This window comes from Cyclopterus lumpus, chromosome 15 (assembly GCF_009769545.1).
Source record: "Cyclopterus lumpus isolate fCycLum1 chromosome 15, fCycLum1.pri, whole genome shotgun sequence".
Lineage (NCBI taxonomy): Eukaryota > Metazoa > Chordata > Actinopteri > Perciformes > Cyclopteridae > Cyclopterus > Cyclopterus lumpus.
Window position 1 is genome coordinate 17054756 of NC_046980.1, and position 22932 is coordinate 17077687.

Sequence of the window (22932 nt, forward strand, 5' to 3'; positions counted from 1 at the left end):
AGGGGATGAAAAAGGAAAAAGGCCACGTTCTTAACTGGTGAGAGCAGAGTGGAGAGACAGAGTTCACACAAGAGGCTGTTGTGAAGGGAATAAAGTACTCAGGCCTGTTTCTGCTATGTCATATTTGCACAACAGAAACTAGCCACTTATTATTGCGAAATATCCTGCCCGGCAAACCAAAAGGAGGATGTGTGTTTTACACTGCAAATCTCTTAAAAACCATGACGCTGTTCAAGTAAATGCATTAATGAATACTAATTCAATAAATGCGTTGAGGGATCAATTCAACAGTGGGAAAAGAAAGATTTCCCAAGGCTATAAATCAGCAGGTTTAGAGGTTGAGACCTTTCAATCCATCAAGTTAGTCCGTTGACAATGATCTCAAACAAAAACAAATGTCGCAGAAGACGGAGTACATTGAGAAAAGAAGATTTAAAGCATTCTTAAAATAATCCCAGGCAAGTAAAAAAAATAAAAAAGGGAACAAATCTGCAGAGGAAGACTTAGAAGTAAAGCAACAACACAAGTAGCCTTTAACCAGCCTAAGGCACTAGCATTAGGAGCAGTCAGGCGTGTGCAGTAGCTGTGGATTCTTAAGGAGGAGTGTGTGTGTGTGTGTGTGTGTGTGTGTGTGTGTAGCTTGACAGCCAGTGTGGACCTACCCTCCTCCTGCTTGGCCATGTCCTCAGGGTTGCTTTCACTGTCAGCGTCGTAGCCCTCCTCCTCCCCCGGGGGCTTAACGCCACAGCTCTGCACCTCGTCCACCTCCTCAGACAGGTCGCCTGCTGGAACCACCTGGAGCTTCTGGTGGAAGCAGAGTGAGAGCGCAAGAGGAAGAAAGAGGAGGGGAGGCAAGAAAAAGTCATGAATTCTAATCCCTCACAATCAAAATACCACAAAATCATCGCCTGGTCAAGCTGTTGGTAAGATACAAATTATTTCGCAAGGGCTTACCCAAATTCTTTTGCTAAAATATACTAAGCATGACAAGCAGCGGTCTGATCACCAACAGAGCAAACATAATGTTTTCAAGTGATGAGGGGAAAAAGTACACGATTTTGGTCATGAGACTAATATCAGCTGATTTGCGGGGCACCCGCATAGCCCAGTGCCTTGACGTGAACAGTCAGTCAACACACGTACACGCGTACACGCGTACACGCGTACACACACACACACACACACACACACACACACACACACACACACACACACACACACACACACACACACACACACAAGTCTAATCTTGGAGCTTCATAGCACATAATACTTGTTATGGTTAAGAGAGCATCACACTCTGCTGGGCTCACTGAGAAAGAAACTAAGCTCTTAGGAAATAGGTAAATCTATTATATAAAAAGCTAAATCCTTTTGTGTTGGAACAGGCTTAGTCAGACAGGCATTTTAAGACTTGTGAAAAACACATCTAAGGCTGTGAGCGAGGCAATGACATTTTATTGAGCGGCCGGAAGCCATTTGTCTCACTTCCCGGTCCAAATAGAAGCATGTCTGGTCCTACCCATATATGGTCTTGAGAACTATTCATTAATGTAGTCTGCATTACTAGTGCCTCTATTAAGAAGGTGGAAATTGCAGTGACTAAGGGACACGTGGGAATATTTATGAGGAACTTGTATTATGTAAAAATCTTTGAAACAAAGTACCATCAGTGACCTGTTTGAGTTTCAGAATGAGACTCTGCTCGCTCATGTTTGCATTCCCTGCTTGGTCTGAACAATGGCTATCATAATCTATCATAGCTACCATAATGTGCACCTGCTTTTCTGTTGCACACTGGGCTGATAACGGCTGCTTAGCAGCATAGTGCCGTACGTCAAGCCGCCCGGGTGCTTGACGAGGCGCCGCTGGAAAATGATTTTTTCTTTTATTGTACGGTTTGCTCCTAAATAAACACCACTGCTCTATAGATTTTGCCTCAGCGTTCAGCCAAAGAAGCAGTGTGTGGCGACTGAACACAATCACCATCATTCTACTGGGGGTAAAAAAGCAATTAAAACTTTATCAATCCAAGTCGCATTGTCCCCTTGACAGCGGCTCGCTGGGCACATTGGAAGATAAGTTCCTATCAACAAGATGCCGTTTGGTTCTGGACACACGTGCTTGTTTTCATCTCTCTTTGCCCTTTCCTGTATTCATCCCTGCTTGACACCATTTGTCACCTTGTTGCGAATTGGTTTCATGAAAGTAAGAAACAATGTATTTTTGGTCCTTTTTTCATTGCAATTAATTGCTACTCTTTAAAGTAGTGTTTGCTGCATTGTAGAGCCATATTATAAAGCTGATAGGATGTAGACAATGCAACAAAGGTTTATGGTCAGCACCTCAAAGCCAGAGGCCACCAAGGGGGCACTGGTTAGTTTTCAAATAGCCGCAAATACAACTGTAGCTACATTCACTAAGTGGATAACTACAATGGCACTTTGCGTCATGGATAGAAGGCAACAAAGATGGAAAACAACAACTTCTGTTGAGGAGAGGCTGTACAGTAGGCCATATAAAAGATTAGAGTAACATTGGACATGGAGAGCATCTCCTGTAGCTGCAGAGGAATCCTGTCTGACTTCCTATAACCTGAACGTGTCTCTTTAGACACAAGTTGCTCAACAAACCGTGAGAATATAAAAAGGTGCAGTAGCTTCACTCACAGTTTCTCCCAAGGCAGGACTCACCCTGTCTGGCTTCTCCTCAGGAGGATCAGGACAGGATGACACCTCTGCCAAGGCCACTCTCAGGAGAGAATCGAACAGAGGAACAGCAAGGTCAGAGTTCACCACGCCTGAGCGAAAGAGCTGGTCTTTCACCTCAAACAGAGTCTCTTCCACCGACTGGAGCTATAGACCAGAGGAGACATAAGAGTTTAATTGAAAACAGAATTAAAGGTTGCATTTTTTGTGTTTGATGTGCTCAGGGATTAGTTGATTGATCGTTAGCATATTAAACTACATACCTGATGAGAAAGCTCAGACTCTATCCTCTGCAGGGCTGAGTTAGCACTGTGCAGACAAATCGCCAGCAAGGCCTCAAGGAGACGAATACTTTGGAGTTGCCACTCTTCCTCCAGCCTCTTTGCTGGATCCTTGGTCATTCCCTCAGCTGGACAAGTGCCGAGGGCGTCGGATGTATCATGAGTTGTCTCCACCAGTCCAGGTGAGGGTGCTGGGGCTGTGGACTCAGGGCTGCCTTTGCCCTTACCGTCCCTCTTCTTCTTTGCTTTCCCATCCTTGGCCTTACAGGAAAGTTTCTGAATAACCATGGCCATGAGTCGCAAGCAGACCTCCAGTCCTCCGAGCCTGAAGAACTGCCTCTGAAACAAGGGGCTGGCCATGTAGATCCACCGGCACACTGACCAAACATCTGCAGCGCAGCGCAACTGCTCCTTGGAAGGCAGAGCTACGCAATCTGGGGACAGGTAAGGCAGTCGCCCGCCAAGAGGTTCACTGGCCGTGCTGTCGTAACCTGAAGTGTCCTCAGAGTCGTTGGCTGAGTCCCGGTCAGAATCTGCCTCTTTGCTGACACAGAGGAAGGCCACACACAAGAAGAGGTTGATAACATGGAGGTGGGTCTCTGCTCGGCTGCGTCCTGGTCCACGTCCTGGTCCACGACCTTGCCCGCTCCGGCTCTTATAACGTGGACATGCCTCCTTCAGGCCTTCGTAGAACTTACTAAGGCTCTGTGGGCTCTCTCCAGCCCCTCGGGACCCCAGTTCCTCAGCCAGGCCCAGGACGGCTTCCCTTTCCTCAGCATCAACACTCTCCAGCTCCAGAAGCACCCCATCAGCCTGCTGGTATCCAATGCCTATTATCAGAGTCTCAAACACCTTCAAGGCCAAAGAGCGTGTCTGGTCTAGGTAGACAAGCTCCGTCACCTGGTTGAGGCCGTTGCAACTGACAAAAAGGTCTCTGATCACCCTGAAACAGAAGATATTACCAAATCAGCTTAGTAAAACAGAAAATAGACATAAACATTATACAAATTCTATATAAATACAGGCAGTTAGTAAGACTTACAATGTAACACTTTAATACACTATGCCATTTATTTACTTAAAAATTAGCCCCAGGAAAAGCATGGCTTTGCATGTGCCTCTAATTGGTCAAGCAAAGGATTCATATGGTGACAGAAAGGGTAGACTGTTAAACTCTTCCAGCAATTAAAATAAATGTCAGCACTCCGTCTAATCTAACAAACTCTGCAACTAGTCAATCAGAGGCAAAGCCACTGCCGCCACACTCCTTCCTTCACTGATTTCATTTCCTCCCATCGGGTTCCAGATATAATTTCCCCCAAGGCACACCAACTCCTTTAAATATATTACTCAACTTCTATTAACATGACAAATGAACTGTGAAGGACACTACACGCTTACGTTGCTTATGAACACATCTGCTAGATTAGTAAAGTTCCAAATTCACACTGCATTTGCTTTGTTATCTAATGTGTTTCTTTTGTTTTGTTGTGCGTATCTTTTACTGAGCCACAAAGACACATTTCCATCACATTGAGTTGAAGTTATCACACGTTTATTGAGCAAAACACAGCTGACATTTTACCCTGTTAAATGTGTCTTCTACTGGAAAACACAGGCTACTGAGGCAGTGAAAATAATAAATGACACTCCTACAATGTAAGGTAAATTACCTTAAAGAATAAGGTGTCACCTCTGAGTGAAAGTTACATCCACAGTTGGTAAGAGGAGATGTGAGGAGATGTGGAGATGTGCTCACATTATACACCGAGTGGAAATAAGAACGCTTTCATCTCAGCATGGGATTGTTTACACAGTATGTCATGGAACTGAAACAGATGTTCAATTAAAGTTCTGAGCTCAGTGCATGAAATGTGTAAATTTAATAAATTATAACCTTGCTCTCCGGTCTTCCTCCAAATCAATGTAGAGTTGATTAATTCTTCTTTTTCAGAACATTTTCTCTTTTCATTAGTGGTGTGCAAGTTCATCAGAAGGACGAGTCATTGGCCTGAATATTTAATGCTCTCCTCTGCAAAGATGCTCTGTAACGCAAAGAGCTACAGGACCAGTGCACGCTGATAAAGACGCAGGCTAGATGTCAGAGGAGGTTCAGCTTTGTCTTTTAGATCATCTTACACCAGCATGCTTTGAAATCAATCTGTTCACTGCAGCTTTTGTAATTAGTATGCAGGATAGGATGCCCCAAACTTAAAAACACTCTCCTTGTCATTTTAACCTTTGCCATTAATTACACTACTGAAGTACGTGAAGTAGCCAGAGGGCAAAAAAACTGTGGAAATGTTTGAATACACTGGAGGTGCAAATCTGTATTTACCTCAGTTTCTCCTCTCCTTGTCCTCTTTGACAATAATTTTAACATGGCAAGAAGGTATTCCTTCAGGCAAATGTGGAGATTGTGCATACGGACGTAATATCACATAGTGTACTGAGCCCAGAGATATATTGGCTAAAAAAGCACCCTGATCATGATGAATCAGAAGATTCATCATGATCAGGCGGCTGAATACATATATGCGAGGATTGGTGGTACAGAAGCAATAGTCATCCTTTTCTTTATCTTGCGGTGTTTTAAATATTGCAATAAAGAGACATTACACTTGTTTATAGCAACAGTAAGTGGTCACAATCTAACAGCCAATATTGTTTTTTTGCCTCACAAACTGTTGGGGTGGATGACTGTTGCCAGTGTGTCAGAGAGTTAGGGTGCTCGTCAGCAGGTGAAAGCCAACCTCAGATTCACTCTTGTTTTAGAATGAGCACTTTCGATATCATTTTGTTTGGTGCTAGGCCATTTCCTTCGACTCCACTTGGATGCTTACGATCTGGTCGCTTTTGTTTTCATAGAGGTTGACACCTCGAGAAACCGCCTGTATTTTCTCATTTTGCTGTTTTCAGGCTGAGGGCTGCAGAGTCTCTGCAGATACAGAAAGTGCCACACACTTCTAGTAGGTCATAAGTGATGAGATGGATTACTTTTGTATCATACATAGTTTTTTAGGAAAATCCTTCTAATAAAAAGAGAGATTTATCCGAATATAAAACTTGTATATACTTTCATAAGCAAAAGTACATACAATTGGCTCTGTAGTGCCTTTTGAAGAGGCTCGGATGACAAACATCACAGCTGTATAAAGGCTTTGAATGCCAGTCAAACCTTCAGAGAACTGAATGACATACTCTGAATTTTAATATGGAAACCTTACGCCCACTGCTGACAGACTGCCTCAAAGCACCCATCCATCCATTTTCCAGTCACATTGATCCTGTTAAGGGTTGCATGGGGATTCAACCTATCCCAGCATGCATTGAGCAGGAGCCGGTATATAACCGAGACAGGTCACCATGGTTAACACGCAGACAGAACACACTCACACATACGGACAATTCGGTGTTTAACAACCTGCATGTCTTTTGATTGTCTCAAAGCTGACAACTGAATATTCAACTGATAATAAACCCCAAAGTAAAAACTAATGAATACAGTATTATACCAATGTTAAATGTGTCTGGGCAAATACCACAAGCACCTGCTTTAGCCAGACTACTGTACGCTTCACAGTGTTACATAAACAGTCACTAATCTGCCATCTGTCATTCAGTACACAAAGCTACATTATTGATTAGCATCAATTAGCAATCACCTGGATCAACAGATCGAATAACAAACAATGCCCAAGTGGATTAGGTGTCTACTTTGAGCTGGCTGATTATATTTGCCTTATGTTGTCGTATAAAAAGGAGCCAAATCCTTTTCTTGAGAGAGAAAGCTGCCAAAACATTTTTCAAAAACATCCACCTGCATCACATTTATGCAATGACACAAACATATAAAGCATTGATGCATTGATGCTTCTGCACATTTACTTAACTTAAGAACAGCTTGCAGCGTTACATATTTAATATAAATACAATTTAAAGCATCTTTGACAGAATCCTGAAATGCTGTGTATTACAAGAGGGATCACTCAAACTAAAACCGACTAAAAACAACCACTGAGAAAAGGAAGACCAAGGAAAAGTAGTAATGCAAAAACGCTCACCTTGATTTGAGAAGGGCAGGTAACGTTTGCAGGTAAATGAGTAGTACCTCCACTGGCAGGCACTGTGTGTGATAGGTGCAGACTTGAGTACAGACAGTGGAAACCCCCAGCTGTTGGGCATGGTGAGCCAGCTCTACCCCTCTCTGCAGCACAGGGTTGAAGATGTGTGTGTAGAGCTGCCACTGCACTATAGCATTGCCCCGCAAAGTCAGGTGGCACACATGGCCAGCTATCTGCTGGCTCAGCTGCCAGTCCTCACCAAACACTAGCTCCTGATAGGCCTCCAGAGCATTCCACTTCCACAGCATGTCCTCTTCCCCCCCTCCACTTGGCAGAATTCCCTGGGAGCGGTAGCACAGACTGGTAGAAATGGCCGAAGGTTCTCCGTGCTGCAGTGTCTCCTCCAGGCCTGGCAGCTGGCTGCTGTCCAGAGTGCAGATGTTACAGGAGGCTAGCTTGGCCTTCTCTGAGGGTTGTCCCCCACCAAGCTGGTCTAGGATCAGTCGGCCCAGGACACTGAGAACATGAGACTGGTAACTACGCAGACCTGGAGCTTGAAAGGCATGCAGCAGGGGTCTTACGACTGAGCAGGGGTCCATACAACAGCAGATGCCAACAGCCTGCACCCCAGCCAGTACCTGCAACACAGCTGGCCCACTTGGGGACAAACGCTGCAAGAGCCGCAGACATTGGTGAGCACAGGCAGCCAGGCAGCAGCAGCGCTCAGGGTAACGCACTGCATCACCATCCATACCTTCCTTGCCTTCTCCATCCTCTTCAAAGGGGTTGCGCCTGGCAGCCTGCTTGAAGGCAGAGACGGGCAAACCTGACAGGTCTCTGTGGTGATGCAGGAAGTGGGAATATTCACAGCGACGGTGCCGCCGTCTGGCGCACACAGATTGATGCAGCTGCTCGGACTTTGCCTTCTTCACCGCACTGATGATCTTAAAGATTCCTGCAATGAGACCTCGAAGCCTCTCTGAAACCTCACCCCCTACTTCAGAATCCCTGGCCCTGCCGAGTCCCTCCAGCCGCAACACCGTGGCCTCAAACAGCTCCAGGCCGCGGTGCTGGACAAACTCATGGATGAGCTCCAGCGCTTGGCTAAAGAAAAAGGGGTTGGGTGTGGAAGCCTGCAGACAACCCAGCAGCACTTGCAGCACTCCCTCTAGAAGCTCTGGCAGCAGTAGTGCCCTGTGGCGATAGCGGGAGAACGAAAAGTCATCCTGGACCTCTTGCAGGGTCTTCTTAGGCCGAGGAGCAAACGGGTCACTCTGTCTGTCTAGGCAGCTTCGGATTTTGAGGGTGGCTCTCAGCAGGTCTGTCAGGCTGCGTCTGAGGCTATCTGGGAGGGTTTCACTCTGACTCACATCCACTGACATCAAGTGCAGGATGGTGCGTAGAAGCATCCTCTGGACTAGTGCAATGGGCTCCTCCGTCCAGCCTCCAGCAAGCTCCTCTGCTCCCGTTCCACCTCCACCGCCTCCCCCTGGACCACAGCAATCTCCAAACTCAGTCAGGATTTCAGTGAGAGTAGGTACGACACTGACTGCCAGGCCAGGGTTGTGGTTGATGCTCATGTCAAACTTACAGACCTTCTCCAGCAGAGAAAGCAACACATGGCAGAGATCAAAGGGCGAGTTTTCCATGCGATTGAAAATTGATATTGCAGCTGGGTCTGTCAGGGTTTCGGTGTCCACCATCTGGGACCCAGGGGCTCGGGGGTGTGGGTACGGCGCACTCATGGTTTCTGTGGTGGCAGTGGCGCTGGATGTTAACTGTGAGGCCTCTGAGCGATGATGCTGACAGCTTACCCGGATGGTGGAGCCATGTGACCGTCGGCTCCTTGCACCACCGGGGCCTGGGACAGCTTTGTCTTCAGGGTTGGCTTCTGAATCGGAGGTAGAAACCTGGGACTTCCGAGCATCCTTTACAGAGTACCTCTGCGCTGTTCTGCGTGACCTCCGTGACTTCCAGGTGCCACTGCCAACACGGGACCTCTTCCCAGAGTTCTGTTCATCTGTCGCAGCCTTCTGTCCCGCTCTGAGAGGGGCGGCCTTCACCTCCCGGCTAAGGAATACCTCCAGTAGGGAAGGCAGGGTGAAATCTGTCAACATAAAGAAATCTGTCAATTGCATTCTGGGCATTCATGAAGAACAGCATACCGAATCTACCTCGAGAAATAAATAGTTATTTTTTAGTCTCACTAAACCGTTGTTGACTACTGCTGAAGTGATATAGGATTAATGACACGTGTAACATTGAGACTCCACTTTCGCTTTAATTTTTTTATTTAATTTTTTATTCTGTAAGGTGAGTTACTTCAACTCACGTCAACAGCTGTTTGTTAAAACACACTCAATGAGTAGGAATTAATTAAGTAAAAATGTCTCGGGTCCATGTTAGCTAGGATCAGCAGTCCTGTACTAAATACCAGCGTCATCCTGAGGTCACAAGCCTCTGCAACCACAACTCTACTCCTGTTGTGGGGTAAGATGCAACGTAGGGAGACACGGACTACAAAGATCAATCACAACCCATCCATCTCCAAATGAGCACAGTACACCGTTTGCACTGTTAAGCAAGTAAAATACATTCAAAATGAGTCATTTGATAAGAACACAGACACTGTTCACAGTCAAAAGCAATGTGCACACATTCCACTGACTTCACAGAAACAAACCCAAGCTAATGTGAAAACATGGCTTAATCTTAATAATCGGCAAATAATTATGGAAAAATATGTAAGATGAAGCAAATACATAAATAAAGAACATTTCTGGCCCATGAAATGCATTTAGCATGCTAAATGACTGTACAGTTTGCACATCACAGAGAACTGAAATGCACAGCAAGTTTTACACATAAAATGAAGTATGTACATTGAGGTCATTAGTTACAAACCAGGAATAAGAGATGGTCACGTGTGCAATTACAGCTGAGCAGTGTGAGGAATGTGCAACATTAACAAGAACAAGTGATAGAGTATTGCATATATTAGTACATAGTATTTGTGGTAATACCGACCTGGGGCTTTTTCCTCCTGCACAGGGATCTTCCAGACCAGTGGGAGCAGAGACAGCAGCAGAGTGAGCAGCTCCTCCCGGCAGGTCAGTTCCTGAGAACAAAACAAACTGAGATTACCTAGAAAGTTTCCCTGCCCCTCTCCCTTTGGTCACACTCTGGAGTCACACCCAGACTGTCCCATCAAGATCAACTCAGTACAAATGTCCCTTTGTGTTTACCACGTTCAACAAAGAGAATTTAGCTACTTTAAGATTAGCTTCCAGTCTGAATTTAACTGTACCTTGGGATTTTATAGTTTAATTAAAAACGTTTTATTTTCCAGGAGTATTTATTTGCGTGCATTTAATTTGCTAGTTAGTTTGTCTTCTGTGAAATGTGTCCGGGAGCAATGTAGCAACGACATGACAGCCTTCCTTTCCAAGACCTGGGGGATCTCGTGTATATCCTGGGCATACCTCACAGCAGAGAGAGAACCAACTCCATCATGTGTTAATTAAAAAAATAATAAAAAACATTTATTCATGTGTGGATTATAAATGATCAGGTTGCTTATTTACACGATTGTAGTTGTAGATTGAAGTATTTTCTATTCACTATATAATACACACATCATGAATTCATTATATACTGTGCAGTTACTTCAAGGTAATGGGTGAGTCACTTGTGTGGTGTTTATGCATAGCCAATGATTGACTGACATTGACTTATAAGTTACCAATTTTTAACTCACTAATCAAGGAGGCTTTTTGTTTGATACTCAAACTAGAGCCTGGCCAACATTAGATTTGTGAAGCTAATAGTGTACGGATATTGTTATCTTGACCAATAGCCCATATTATTTTTAAAAGAGGAAATAATAGGTCATGGGCTGCAATCAAACTGGCAGCATTCAAGTTACATGGCATGCGCTGTAACCATTCCGGTTTGTTTATCCCTGAGCAGGACATTTTACAGAGTCTAAATAAACTATGTGATGGTTTAATGACCTCAAACCCATTTCTGTACTGGCCAACCTGTACACTGATATGAAATCTTTAAAAAGCTCAAATTGGCCCATATATCAGTCTGGCAGATTGATCGGTGCATCTCCAACTCGAACCACCTCCGACTGTAAACTATCCAGCTTTTTATCTGGTTGTCGCCAAGCATTTGCCTTTCAAATGATTCAGTTGATGATTTACGCTGAGATGACTGACATTTAACATCTACATAAACATATATAGACAATTATATTGCATGTTATGTTTAAACATGACTACAGGAGTACCGGTTTTGTGTGGAATAGTTTTACTTATGTAATGCATGAGAGTCTTACATAAGGAAAATCTTACTGAGACAGACTTGAGTCATCGAAGCAGTGACCAGGTGGCACAGGGTGGGAGTATTCACCCAACTCACAATACATTTTCTTCTTAATTCAGACACAAGATTTAGGATTCAAAAAACACTTTTTGCAAACCCAAAGTTCTTACATACCACAAATAAATAAATGTTTATAAAAGTGCCTGACCCAGATTGCCACGAAAGACTCGACTCCTTCCAGCCCACAGCTGACGCACACAGCTGCAGCTTGTAATAAAACACAAACACATTACCAATTTATCACATTATAGTGTCTCATTCAATGATGCATGTGTTACTTCAAGTCTGAGGATTATAAACTGCTTATTGAAAAGACTGTTTGGCACCAAAATAACTGAACTTGGGGATCCAAATGTTCACTCTGTAGCCGAGAGAATCTTTTTCAGAAGAGCTCAATATTTACATTATATATCGAAAGGCAACCATGGCTGTTGGATTGTCCGAAAACCATTATTAATGTATGGTCCACTTCAATGGCCATGACACTCTGTTGACATGTGTGAGTACTTAGCCTGTGCATTCCCTGACTTTCCCCATCAAAGCATTCAAAACCTAATTTAACCATTATGTTTCATGTACACTGACATGTGATTCAGCATCATGTCTGACGCAGGTAATTGTTGAAGAAAAAAAAACCAAACCACAACACTCAGAGGTCATATTGTTTTCGACTGTCATGGTTTCTGATCTTTTATGTGCAGCGTTAGACTTGTCATGTGAAAGCTACTTAATTCCCCCTGGATAGGAGCATGTACTAAATTGTTACTTGACCCTAAAGCACTCACAGATCAAATCAATACATCAACGCAGTGAGTCCAGTGTAGATTAGGCTCTGCTGAACCAGTACAAGGCAGAGGGAACACTGGGCTCTGTCGGAGTCTGGTCCCATTTAACACAGCAAACAATACCTGCTTGTGTGAAGCCATTCCTATCATTTACCACAAGCACCTAAATAAAGTGCTCAGCACTCACTGTTGTAGAGGGGACAACTAACTGACGCCCTTCATGGTAAAGTGTTTCCACCAAGCCAGGTCCAAACCGTATCCACGAACCCCATTTTAAAAGAGAGTAATACTGATATATGTTGTATATTGTATGATAAAAACATCAATAGTTAGTAGTGAACTCTTTTAAATAGATTTGCATATCAGCAGAACAAGTGACCAACTTTCTGTAATGAATCAGAAAATTAAACAACTTATGGGCACTGTGGAGCTCAGTTTCTCTTTAGGTATGACCAACCTTCAGGCCTTTGTAACATGTATGATTTAAAAAGACAACCTAATTGGCAATGTAACAAATATAGACAATTATGTCCATGTATTGGTGTATTAACAGGGTTTAGCGTCTTGAAAGCCAAACGGTCAATAGGGCTGTAACGAATGACATTTGTTTATAGAGGTTTTTGAATTAAGCTTTGAATTGTCGTTAACATATTTTTTGACGGTGGCACCTTAAAAGAAATCCTTGAACTGCATCCTCAATTTGAATAAAGTGGTTCAATAGATAAAATGAGTTGGTCTTTCTTTTAAACTGTCTGTCGTGACTTTAACTCAACAGTGCGTGCTTCCCTATATGTGCAGAATGTTGGAGAGGAAACCGTTTTCTGATTGCAGCGAACAAGTCGTTTTTTAAAACGCTAAATGGCAAAAAATATGAATTGAAGCAGAATATTTTATTAGAAAAAAACATGTTGTGAATTTTAGTTACGAATTAATCTATCTTTTTTTCAATACATCTTGACTTTATAACTCTCTGAAGTTATATGTAAATTGTAGTATATGTTTGGATCACACAAGTCAGAAACTACAATGAGTACAATACCAATAAGATTAATGGAGCCTGATCTTTATCTGCAATTATTTGGTGCAGCCCGAGTGTATTATCTGATATAAAGATCTGTTCTGAAAAGTTACACGATTCTTCTAAAAGGATTTGCATTTCAGCATCAACATCCTGCATACAACATAAATTGGAAACCAACTCTCTGCAATCAATCAGAAAATTGAATAACTTGTGGGCACTGCAGTGCTCATTTCCTTTATAGATATGGTCATCTGCAAACTTGAATAACACCAGCCACATATGTCGAGAGGCAGCCTAACTGGCTACTAAACAAACAGACACAGTGGCGACTGTAGGTCAGTGGTTAGATTATTAGATTTAGATTAGATCAACTTTATTCATCTCCAAGGGGAAATTTCTTCGTAGCAGCAGCAAGCATCCATCCATCCATCCATTTTCAATACCGCTTATCCTCATTAGGGTCGCGGGGGCGCTGGAGCCTATCCCAGCTGACATAGGGCGAAGGCAGGGGACACCCTGGACAGGCCGCCAGTCCATCGAGGGCACATGTAGGGACACACAACCATTCACTCTCACATTCACACCTTTGGGCAATTTAGAGATCAATTAACCTGCAGCATGTCTTTGGACTGTGGGAGGAAGCCGGAGAGCCCGGAGAGAACCCACGCTGCCACGGGGAGAACATGCAAACTCCACACAGAAGGACCGCTCCGACCGGGAATTGAACCTGCGGCCCTCTTGCTGTGAGGCGACAGTGCTAGCCACTACACCACCGTGCAGCCCAGCAGCAAGCATGTTTACAATATATACACAATACAATAAAATAGCAGGGCATAATACATTTAAGAATTTAAATAATAAAGGAAATAAAAATAAAAATGCAAAGTGTATACAGTGTATCCAAGTGTATATAAAGTATATAAAGTGAAGCGGTGCAAGGGTTATTGATGTTGATCAATTTGAGGAGGATCTGGCCAGAGGTGATTTATTGTACAGTCTTATTGCAGTTGGCAGGAATGTTCTCATGTAATGTTCTCCTGTATCTGGAATGTTCTCCTGTATCTGGATTGTTCTCCTATATCAGGAATGTTCTCCTGTATCTGGAATGTTCTCCTATATCAGGAATGTTATCCTGTATCTGGAATGTTCTCCTATATCTGGAATGTTCTCCTGTATCTGGAATGTTCTCTGAAATGTTCTCCTGTATCTGGAATGTTCTCCTGTATCAGGAATGTTCTCCTGTATCAGGAATGTTATCCTGTATCTGGAATGTTCTCCTATATCTGGAATGTTCTCCTGTATCTGGAATGTTCTCCTATATCTGGAATGTTCTCCTGTATCTGGAATGTTCTCTGAAATGTTCTCCTGTATCTGGAATGTTCTCCTGTATCTGGAATGTTCTCCTGTATCTGGAATGTTCTCCTGTATCAGGAATGTTCTCCTGTATCTGGAATGTTCTCCTATATCTGGAATGTTCTCCTGTATCTGGAATGTTCTCCTATATCTGGAATGTTCTCCTGTATCTGGAATGTTCTCCTGTATCTGGAATGTTCTCCTGTATCTGGAATGTTCTCCTGTATCAGGAATGTTCTCCTGTATCAGGAATGTTCTCCTGTATCAGGAATGTTCTCCTGTATCTGGAATGTTCTCTGGAATGTTCTCCTGTATCTGGAATGTTCTCCTGTATCAGGAATGTTCTCCTGTATCTGGAATGTTCTCCTGTATCTGGAATGTTCTCTGGAATGTTCTCCTGTATCTGGAATGTTCTCCTGTATCAGGAATGTTCTCCTGTATCTGGAATGTTCTCCTGTATCTGGAATGTTCTCTGGAATGTTCTCCTGTATCTGGAATGTTCTCGTGTATCTGGGTCTGGAATGTTCTCCTGGATCTGTCCTTGTGACAGCGGAGCTGAAGCAGTCTGTTGGAGAGCGTGCTCTGCTGTTCCTGCAGTAGGTGGTACAGCTTAGTTAGAGGATCGGTGGTTCGATCCCCGCTCACGACCCTAGTCGATGTGTCCTTGAGTAAGACACTTAACCCTGAATTGCTCGCTGTAGCTGTGTCTACTGTGTATACATGTAAGTCGCTTTGGCTACAAGTGTCAGCTAATTGAAATGTAAAGAGACAATATTATCCATGTGGTGGTCAAACAGTTTGGTGGAGTGAATCTAAGTGGGAAAAAAAAATACAAGCATCTCCTTATGTGAAAAAGTGAATTCCAGCAGGGTATTAAAAAGTCATTAAAGTGAAGTCGAATCCAGTGAAAATGAACTATAAATATACAGTGTGTCCTACATGTTTCATGGATGAGTTTTATTGCACAGTGATCATAAAATGCCTCTATAATGTTAAAATCCGTGGTCTGTCTGATGTTATGTTAGCATACTCTTTGTATCTGTTATCATGTGCTAGCTCTATACTGGATCTCTTTTGCTAACTCTAGTTGGAATTTTCTTTTGATGAATAGAGATAATTGCTTACAGAGGCTTATGTGCGGAAATTTGAATGTGTCTTGCTTATACTAAACAGCTGCGTGAAAGGTTTAATAGATTGATTTAAGAAATATGAGGCTGAATCTGAAACTAAAAGCTGTGGCCTAAAGCTTAGTGTAAAGCTAGTGTGAATATTATTACTGAAGGAAACTACAGTAGTAGCATTTACAAGTGTGACAACTCCCCCCACCCATTGCTGAAACTATAGTTGCTCATACTGTATGATGTGGTCTCAAGGGAATGAAGAATTCAGTATTATTGTTTTTCATGATTAATCATTCGTGTCCTTGAACATCCTCACCTGGTCAATGATGGAGTCCAGGGTGCTGAGCAACAGGAAGCCCCGCCCCCGGACCAGGTACTCTCCCAGTGCAACCATGTGACTCTCCTCCTCATCTTCCTCCCGTGCCTCCGCTCTCTGGGCCACCGCGCTGCATAGTTGATGTACGTCAGTCAGGAACTCTCTCGCCAGTGTGTTACTGGCCCCACTCATGTCTGAGCTACAATAGAGGAGATAAACCATCTTAAGGCAGGGGCAATCAAGTCTCGATACACACTTGAAGCTACAATGTGGGATTATGAGGTTGTCCTTCATGAGAGAAACCAAAACTAAGTTCACTTTTGGGTAGCGGCATGATAATGTATTACTGTGAATGTAAATTAATATAAATTATAAATGAAAAGTTGTTAAATAATCTTCAGACTTTGAAGGCCTAACCGCCTCCTTAAAGTCCCCTCCGTTGCTTCTTTTGATTCAACTCTTAGAGACAAAACGGATGTATGTAAATGTGTAAACTGAGCGTATGGAAGGGATCTCAAGGAAAAGTTCAGAGTTCACGTTCTCAACAAAACATAATAGTCACACTTATCATGCGATACTTGAATGCTTATTCAGAATTTGGAAGTAGCAGATATACACCTCACTCCTCTCTGGTCGACTAAGTTGTAATTCTCTAAAGTAAAAAAAAGAAAACGATACCCTTTGCCACAGTTTACAAAAACAACCGTTTTGTGAAGTTCATACAAAAGTTTCTTTGGGATTGTTTCTTTATTGCACTGATTTGATAAAGCTGCAGTTTAATCACACTAGTCTTTCGGTTGGGGTCGATATAATGGGAGTGCTCTACAAGTGTAGTGAGATTGAAGAAAAAGTCGCTTCCTTCAAAAAAGCCTAAGAAGAGTGACGTCTAGATCATCGAGTATGCCTGCCACAACCACGGGTTCCTCTAAATGTAACTGACAATTAGCTGTAGGACTCAACACACCTCACATCACTCTCCATTCACCATTGAAGATACACACACCCTTGGCAGGAAACGCCCAATTTCAAAGCTCACCATGGATTAAAAACACCAGGACTGAGCCATAAATGATTCCATCAGACAGATATGACCAAGTAATGTTTACTCATTAACATTTCCGCTGTTGCTGCTCTGAAACAAACCTACTCACGAAATACTACCAACACAATGTAATGGAGTGCTGGGTTGATAAAATCTAAAACAACCATTTCAGTTAAAAAAAACCTAATTTCTTACCAAATGTCACTGGGCCGAACGGTTTCCTTCCAGTCATCTTGTGTTCGCTCCAAGCATGACTGTGGCTCTGCTGGCTGATTCTGCATACCTTCTCACACGACTGCTGACTGAAATTTCTGTTCTGCAGCACAAATTCCATTAAATTGGAATTTCAAATGGAAGCTGTCCAGATTTGCAGCAGATCAGCGTATCACATGAAAGCATGTGATGTCACATGGCGAGGGGACTGGCCTCGGAAATACTGACGAGCCCCCGGTGCCCTGTATAAGACCTCCATAATCAATCATGATTCACAGTAACAGCCTTTGTTTTCTGCACTTCAACAACTGTTTCGGGAATTTGTTCTTTTAAACAACAAACAGGCCGACTAGGATCAACTAGCAAAAGCTCCAAAAAGAGACGAGTTAGCCGTGATGAAGCATTAAGTACTCCATCTATAATAAAAGATGAAACACACTGATTAAATCCACAGTTTACGCCACTCTACTCTACTATCATTTCGTTTTTAGGTATGTATGTGTTGCATATATTTGCTATGTTATGTGGCGTTGAAATAAAGATATTCGTATCAGTATCTGGATTCAAGAAAGGTTGAGCCATATTGACATGGTCCAACACTGAATTGTCATCTGAAACAACTACGCTGTTGCAGCATTTCATTAGAAAGTGTTTCGTGACAGTGTAAAATTCAAGCTCACCATGATAATTCAACTTTAGTCTGAGTGGAAGATGTCCAGCCACCGGAGGGAGCTTATTTAGGTCACAGGTCGCTCTCAAACAGACCAAGAGGCTTTGACATGATATGTTAGGTTTGACTTCTTAATGTTTAAAAATGACTATAATTTAGAATAAAGTCAGTGTTTGTATTGCAACACACACATGCGGTACAAGTCTCAATTAAACGGCTAGGGATAGGAGAAATGCATTGCATAAATATATTATTAAATTACAAAGTACCTTCAAAACAAACAGCTGTCATACTGCAAAGACATTTAGAACGATTCCAATGAGGATAACACAATGAAAGGAATACCCCACAGATTGTTTTAAACCCAGCATTTGCTTGTGTTTTGCGGCACCATCCTTTTAGTTGTTTTATCATTCTTTCATGCCAGTGAGTACAGACCTAGAACACACGGATAAAGGTTGCCATGATATCATCATGCTGCAAAACACTAAGAAGCTTATTGTGATATGTTTTGGCAAATTATTCATCTTATTACCTCAACTGAGTTACATTCATGCTGGAGGCTTCACAAAAGTAGGTTTTAATTGGTTATAGCAAAAGGTTTTCTGAAGAGATTAAAGGACACGTAGAGCAATGGATAATATTCAAATATTGAGTTGGTGCGGCTCCAGCTCAGAGGAGAAGACATCATACAGTGTTTTCAACCATGACTCCTGTGTGTCCAGTGCACTGTTCACAGAGTGCCAAGAGCTATAATGAGTTCATGGAAGCAAACATGGTTCCATATATCTGGTTCTACTGCAAACAATGAGGTATTAAGCATATGCACGCACAAGACATACGTTTCTGTGGATTTCTTTTTTTGGTCTAATCAATTAAAATCTAATCATAATGGATGATTTCAATTGAAGGTTGTTTTGATTTATTGTGGACTCTGATGCCAAAGAAACAGCTCTCATGCATGTCCTGCTCAGATGATCTCCACAGATCAACACTGCTTTTAAAAAGAGAGTTTACAGCGGTGGTCTATTCATAAATACATTTTGTGATCCATTTCTACAACACCTGTTAGCTAAGTGCTCAATTATTGCAGATAAAAGCTTCAATGATTTAAAGTAAACTCTTTTTGGCTGATCTCACAGAGCAAAACATTAAACTGCCTTAAGCTTGGACATTATTTCAGGCATTTTAACCAAGACCCCATTCAATTGAATCACTTCTCAGTTGAGGGAACACATAACTCACAGATGCTAATACACACACTTAATTTTAGAGTGTGTGTGTGTGTGTGTGTGTGTGTGTGCTCTGGAGGTGCCTAAAGTCTCCAATTTTCCTCATCAATATGGAAATCTATGCTGCAAGGTACTCTGAAATGCTAATGTACCATGATTACATAATGTCTGCAAACTCTGCCATAGTGGTGGGACATATTATGAAAATAAATCTGTCACTTCTGCAGTTACTTTTCTTTGGAAAAGACCAACGCCACTGCCGGTGTGTTTGCAGTTGCCGCACGCCCACTTTCTTTGAGGTGTTGATATAACGCCATGCACTCTGTGAGGCGTTGTAATGCTGCTCATTCTGTTTTATAGCAACGTCTTGCTGAGTTTCTTACTGAGACCAAACCTCCATCTCAATACAGGGAAAGAGGTTAAAATGATAACCAGACCTACCAGAATTTCAGTGCATCTTTGCTGTTGTCAGGGTGACGCTGCACATAGTGGAAGAGACAGAGGAAATTCTCCAGACCCTGAAGGCTGACCTGACAAGACACAGATGAGACAAATGAGTAAGAGCATGAACCAAATTATTATGGGCACTCACATGACGAGGTATTGAAATGGCAAATGCACGACACAGAAACCTTTCACTTGATAACCCATTATGGCATTGCTCGCAATCATTTTGTGTTTTGTAATTGTTATAGATGACGGTACAGCCAATTAGACTGATGCAACGGCCATTAATGTCGTTATGTGGAAATGTTGCTCCAATATTGATTTATCGGGTCAGATGCAAGTGCTGAGAGTCAGTATATTTGATTTCTCCTCTCCAACAACACGATACAAAAGCACTCCAACCAAAAAGCACTCCTTTGTTCTTACACTCTTCAAAATGACACAAAAATAATTCACTTCCCAGAACAATAAGTAATATTTTCGATATTGCATTTTTTTTTATCTCTGACCGAACTCAGCCGTTCATGTTCAAAGTAAAAGCTCATTGCTATTGAACAATAGCCTGGTGGACAGCCGAGCCTTTTACGATTTCTAATCATACATCAGCAATTAACAAATATCCCTTTAAGTGGAGATCTGCCTCGTCAGTGCTGAGGTCTGAGTCTGACCATGAGCCAATCAAAGAATCTCTCACCACCACAGCTGGCAAGGCAACCAGGACTTTTCTCAAAAGTGAGCGAAGTCAGCTGACTGCATTACCGGTTCCAGGGTAGTGTGTTAATATGCTACCAGCAGACGTGCCGTTCTCCAAGCAGCGTACTGCCTCCCCTCCTCCGCTTATCTGTCACCACTGACTGGACTAATTCAGGCAACACTGATGCCTGAATGATGTGGCTGTGCCGAGCGTCTGGGTCACAACGCCAAAGTACCAATCACATTGCACACAGTCTGACCTACGGTGGCCAAGACTGTATGGTTTTATTATCACCATTTCTTATTAGAAAGGTGTGCATACACAGGGGAAGTCTGTGGCTTCACTCTAAATCTGGCAAGCTGGTGAGCTTTGTCAATAGTATGCACATTCAATGCTAGATCTTTTTTAAATAGCCATAGATGTCAAATTCAGATCAAGTCAGATACCAATATATAGTCCGATATCAAAAGGTTTAGATTATTTAATTTTTTTTCCCTCTCTTTACAATGAAGATTTTTATTGATTTTAACCATTATATTTTAACCATTAATGTTGAAAATAAACCGCACAGTGCCCTTCACATTCTCAGAGACAGCAAACAATGTAAATAATGATAACCTGTCACCTCACTTTTCCCACAAAATCCCCAAATCCACGATATTCCTAACAATGGGGGAAACAATAGTTTTACATCCCATGTGCCAGTTGTCCTTGTGGCTCGGGGCGCTGTGGAGCAATGTTTTTACAAGTGGGTCCTGATTTCGTTCGGCATGTCTGAAGACCTGCCAGAAAGCTCACAGAATGTAAGTCGGGGCTTTAAATATTCTACCATTGGATTTACGCATGTTTTAAGGAGGAGGGGAACACATTCCACATCGACCTCGAGGAAACGCACAATGTGCTTTGGTGGTCTTTTGTTCGTTTACACCTTTAATTCCTCTTACTTTGAAAAAAATAAGCATCAACTTACAGCGGCACGCAACTTTACAGCAAGCCTATAACCGGTACTAGTCATCATCAAAGATTATACTGTGTGTATTTAGTTTTAGTGTACTTGCACTGATATGTCACAGTGACACTAAAAAGTAAATGACATATAAAACAGCCCTTTAAAGAGTAATTATGCCATCATTTACGCTTGTAGTGCGTTTACTATTTTCTGTCGTCTTTACACGCCCTAAAAGACCTATGCATGTCTGAAACTGATTCCCCCTACTCTCCACGACTACAACACGAGGGAGGAAATTTCAAAATCAGTTATTCAGGTTTTTGCAGTTTCGTCACAGCGAAGACGGGGGGGGGCCCACTCTTGTATGGTTACATGGTCAGTCAACGTCCTTCCTGTGTCACAACTGCCAAAGAAGGGTTTTGTGTGACTTGTTAACTATGGCATTAAAAGAGATTTAACTAGGAAGTATGCGATATGGACAACGTCACACGGGGGAGAGGGGAAGAGAAAGAGATGTATGGATCGTGAGAGGATGGGTAAAACAGGAACGCTGACAAAAATATGAAAAAGGTAAAATAAATAACTGTAGCGACAGATAAGAGCAAAAGACAAACAGAGGGAATGACTGGCAGGAAATCAAAGCTTCAAGGTTGCCAAAACTGTCTTAGTTTAATAAATAAGCCCTGGAGTTACGCAGGAGCTGTGCACTCAGTCTATCAAAGTTAATCTCCCAAAATGAGCATCTAAAATGACTACATTTGTCCTTGTGTTATCAGTGCGTCTGTTGTAGCCGTACACCTCATATGGGAAAGGGAAACTAAGCGGCTCACGATAACACTAATTTCCCAGCAACAGGGTTGTTTTTCCTCCGAGGCTCTAATCCAATATTACAATGCACTCGGCACAAACCAGCCGGGGTGATTTGATAATGGAGAGACTGCCAATACTGATTAATACTGCTTTGAGGGGAAATCAACAGTTCACAAAGCCCTGAGAACACATTTCTGTCAACAAAACGAAAGCGTTGACCTTTCCTCTGCAGTGATGAACTTCTTTATTTGTACATTTGTCATGTAGACATGCACCGGCTATCTGGGTGGTTGAGACAAACAGCTACCGACTTCACGTACTGCCAATTCTATGTTAAGCTGCTGAGCCATTTTAAGATTTGTTGACAGAAGAATTTATTTAATATAATTTAACCGTATATCATTTTGGTCATGCAGAGGTGCAGGCTGCCTGGCCAAGGGGGAATTGAATTGCTACAAGAATAAGGGGATACCCAAACAGTATAGATTGAGATCAGAATGGAGGGAAAAAAACAACTCTTTTGCTCTTGGTTTTTGTTTAAATATTTCTTGCCCGGTCCAGGAAGTTCAAAATTCAGATTCAGCTACGGAACAGCATGCTAAATGCTGCCACTTGCTTAAGGACACCTCAGAAGGAAACACATTTGCCCACTCTTGCTTTGCCTGTATTTTCTCAATGTCTCTTTACATGAGAGGAATTTTAATACTGAAAGCCTTACCAAAGTTTACATAATTGCTTGGACATGGTGGCTGTGACCTGTGTCTTTTACACTGCCTTCCTCCAACACGGCAATCATGGGAGGCCTAGTCATGGGAGTCCGATGGCCGAGTCACCCAC

General features: G+C 42.5%; 1 protein-coding gene across 9 annotated transcripts in view; it reads right to left on the bottom strand.

Moving 5' to 3' along the window:
* lyst (lysosomal trafficking regulator) overlaps nucleotides 1–22932 on the bottom strand; it is a 54466-nt gene that overhangs the window by 25357 nt on the left and 6177 nt on the right. For 5 of the 9 annotated variants that reach the window (XM_034552658.1, XM_034552655.1, XM_034552663.1 and 2 more), the window contains 7 exons: nucleotides 19637–19725; nucleotides 16039–16237; nucleotides 10081–10171; nucleotides 7054–9160; nucleotides 2972–3932; nucleotides 2670–2855; nucleotides 663–804 (listed from right to left, as the gene is read on the bottom strand). In XM_034552658.1, coding sequence (XP_034408549.1) covers nucleotides 663–804; nucleotides 2670–2855; nucleotides 2972–3932; nucleotides 7054–9160; nucleotides 10081–10171; nucleotides 16039–16237; nucleotides 19637–19725 — 3775 coding nt within the window. Of the gene's footprint in view, nucleotides 1–662; nucleotides 805–2669; nucleotides 2856–2971; nucleotides 3933–7053; nucleotides 9161–10080; nucleotides 10172–16038; nucleotides 16238–17275; nucleotides 17397–19636; nucleotides 19726–22932 lie in introns of all 9 variants that reach the window. The other 4 variants (XM_034552662.1, XM_034552661.1, XM_034552657.1 and 1 more) reach the window with 4 other exon arrangements.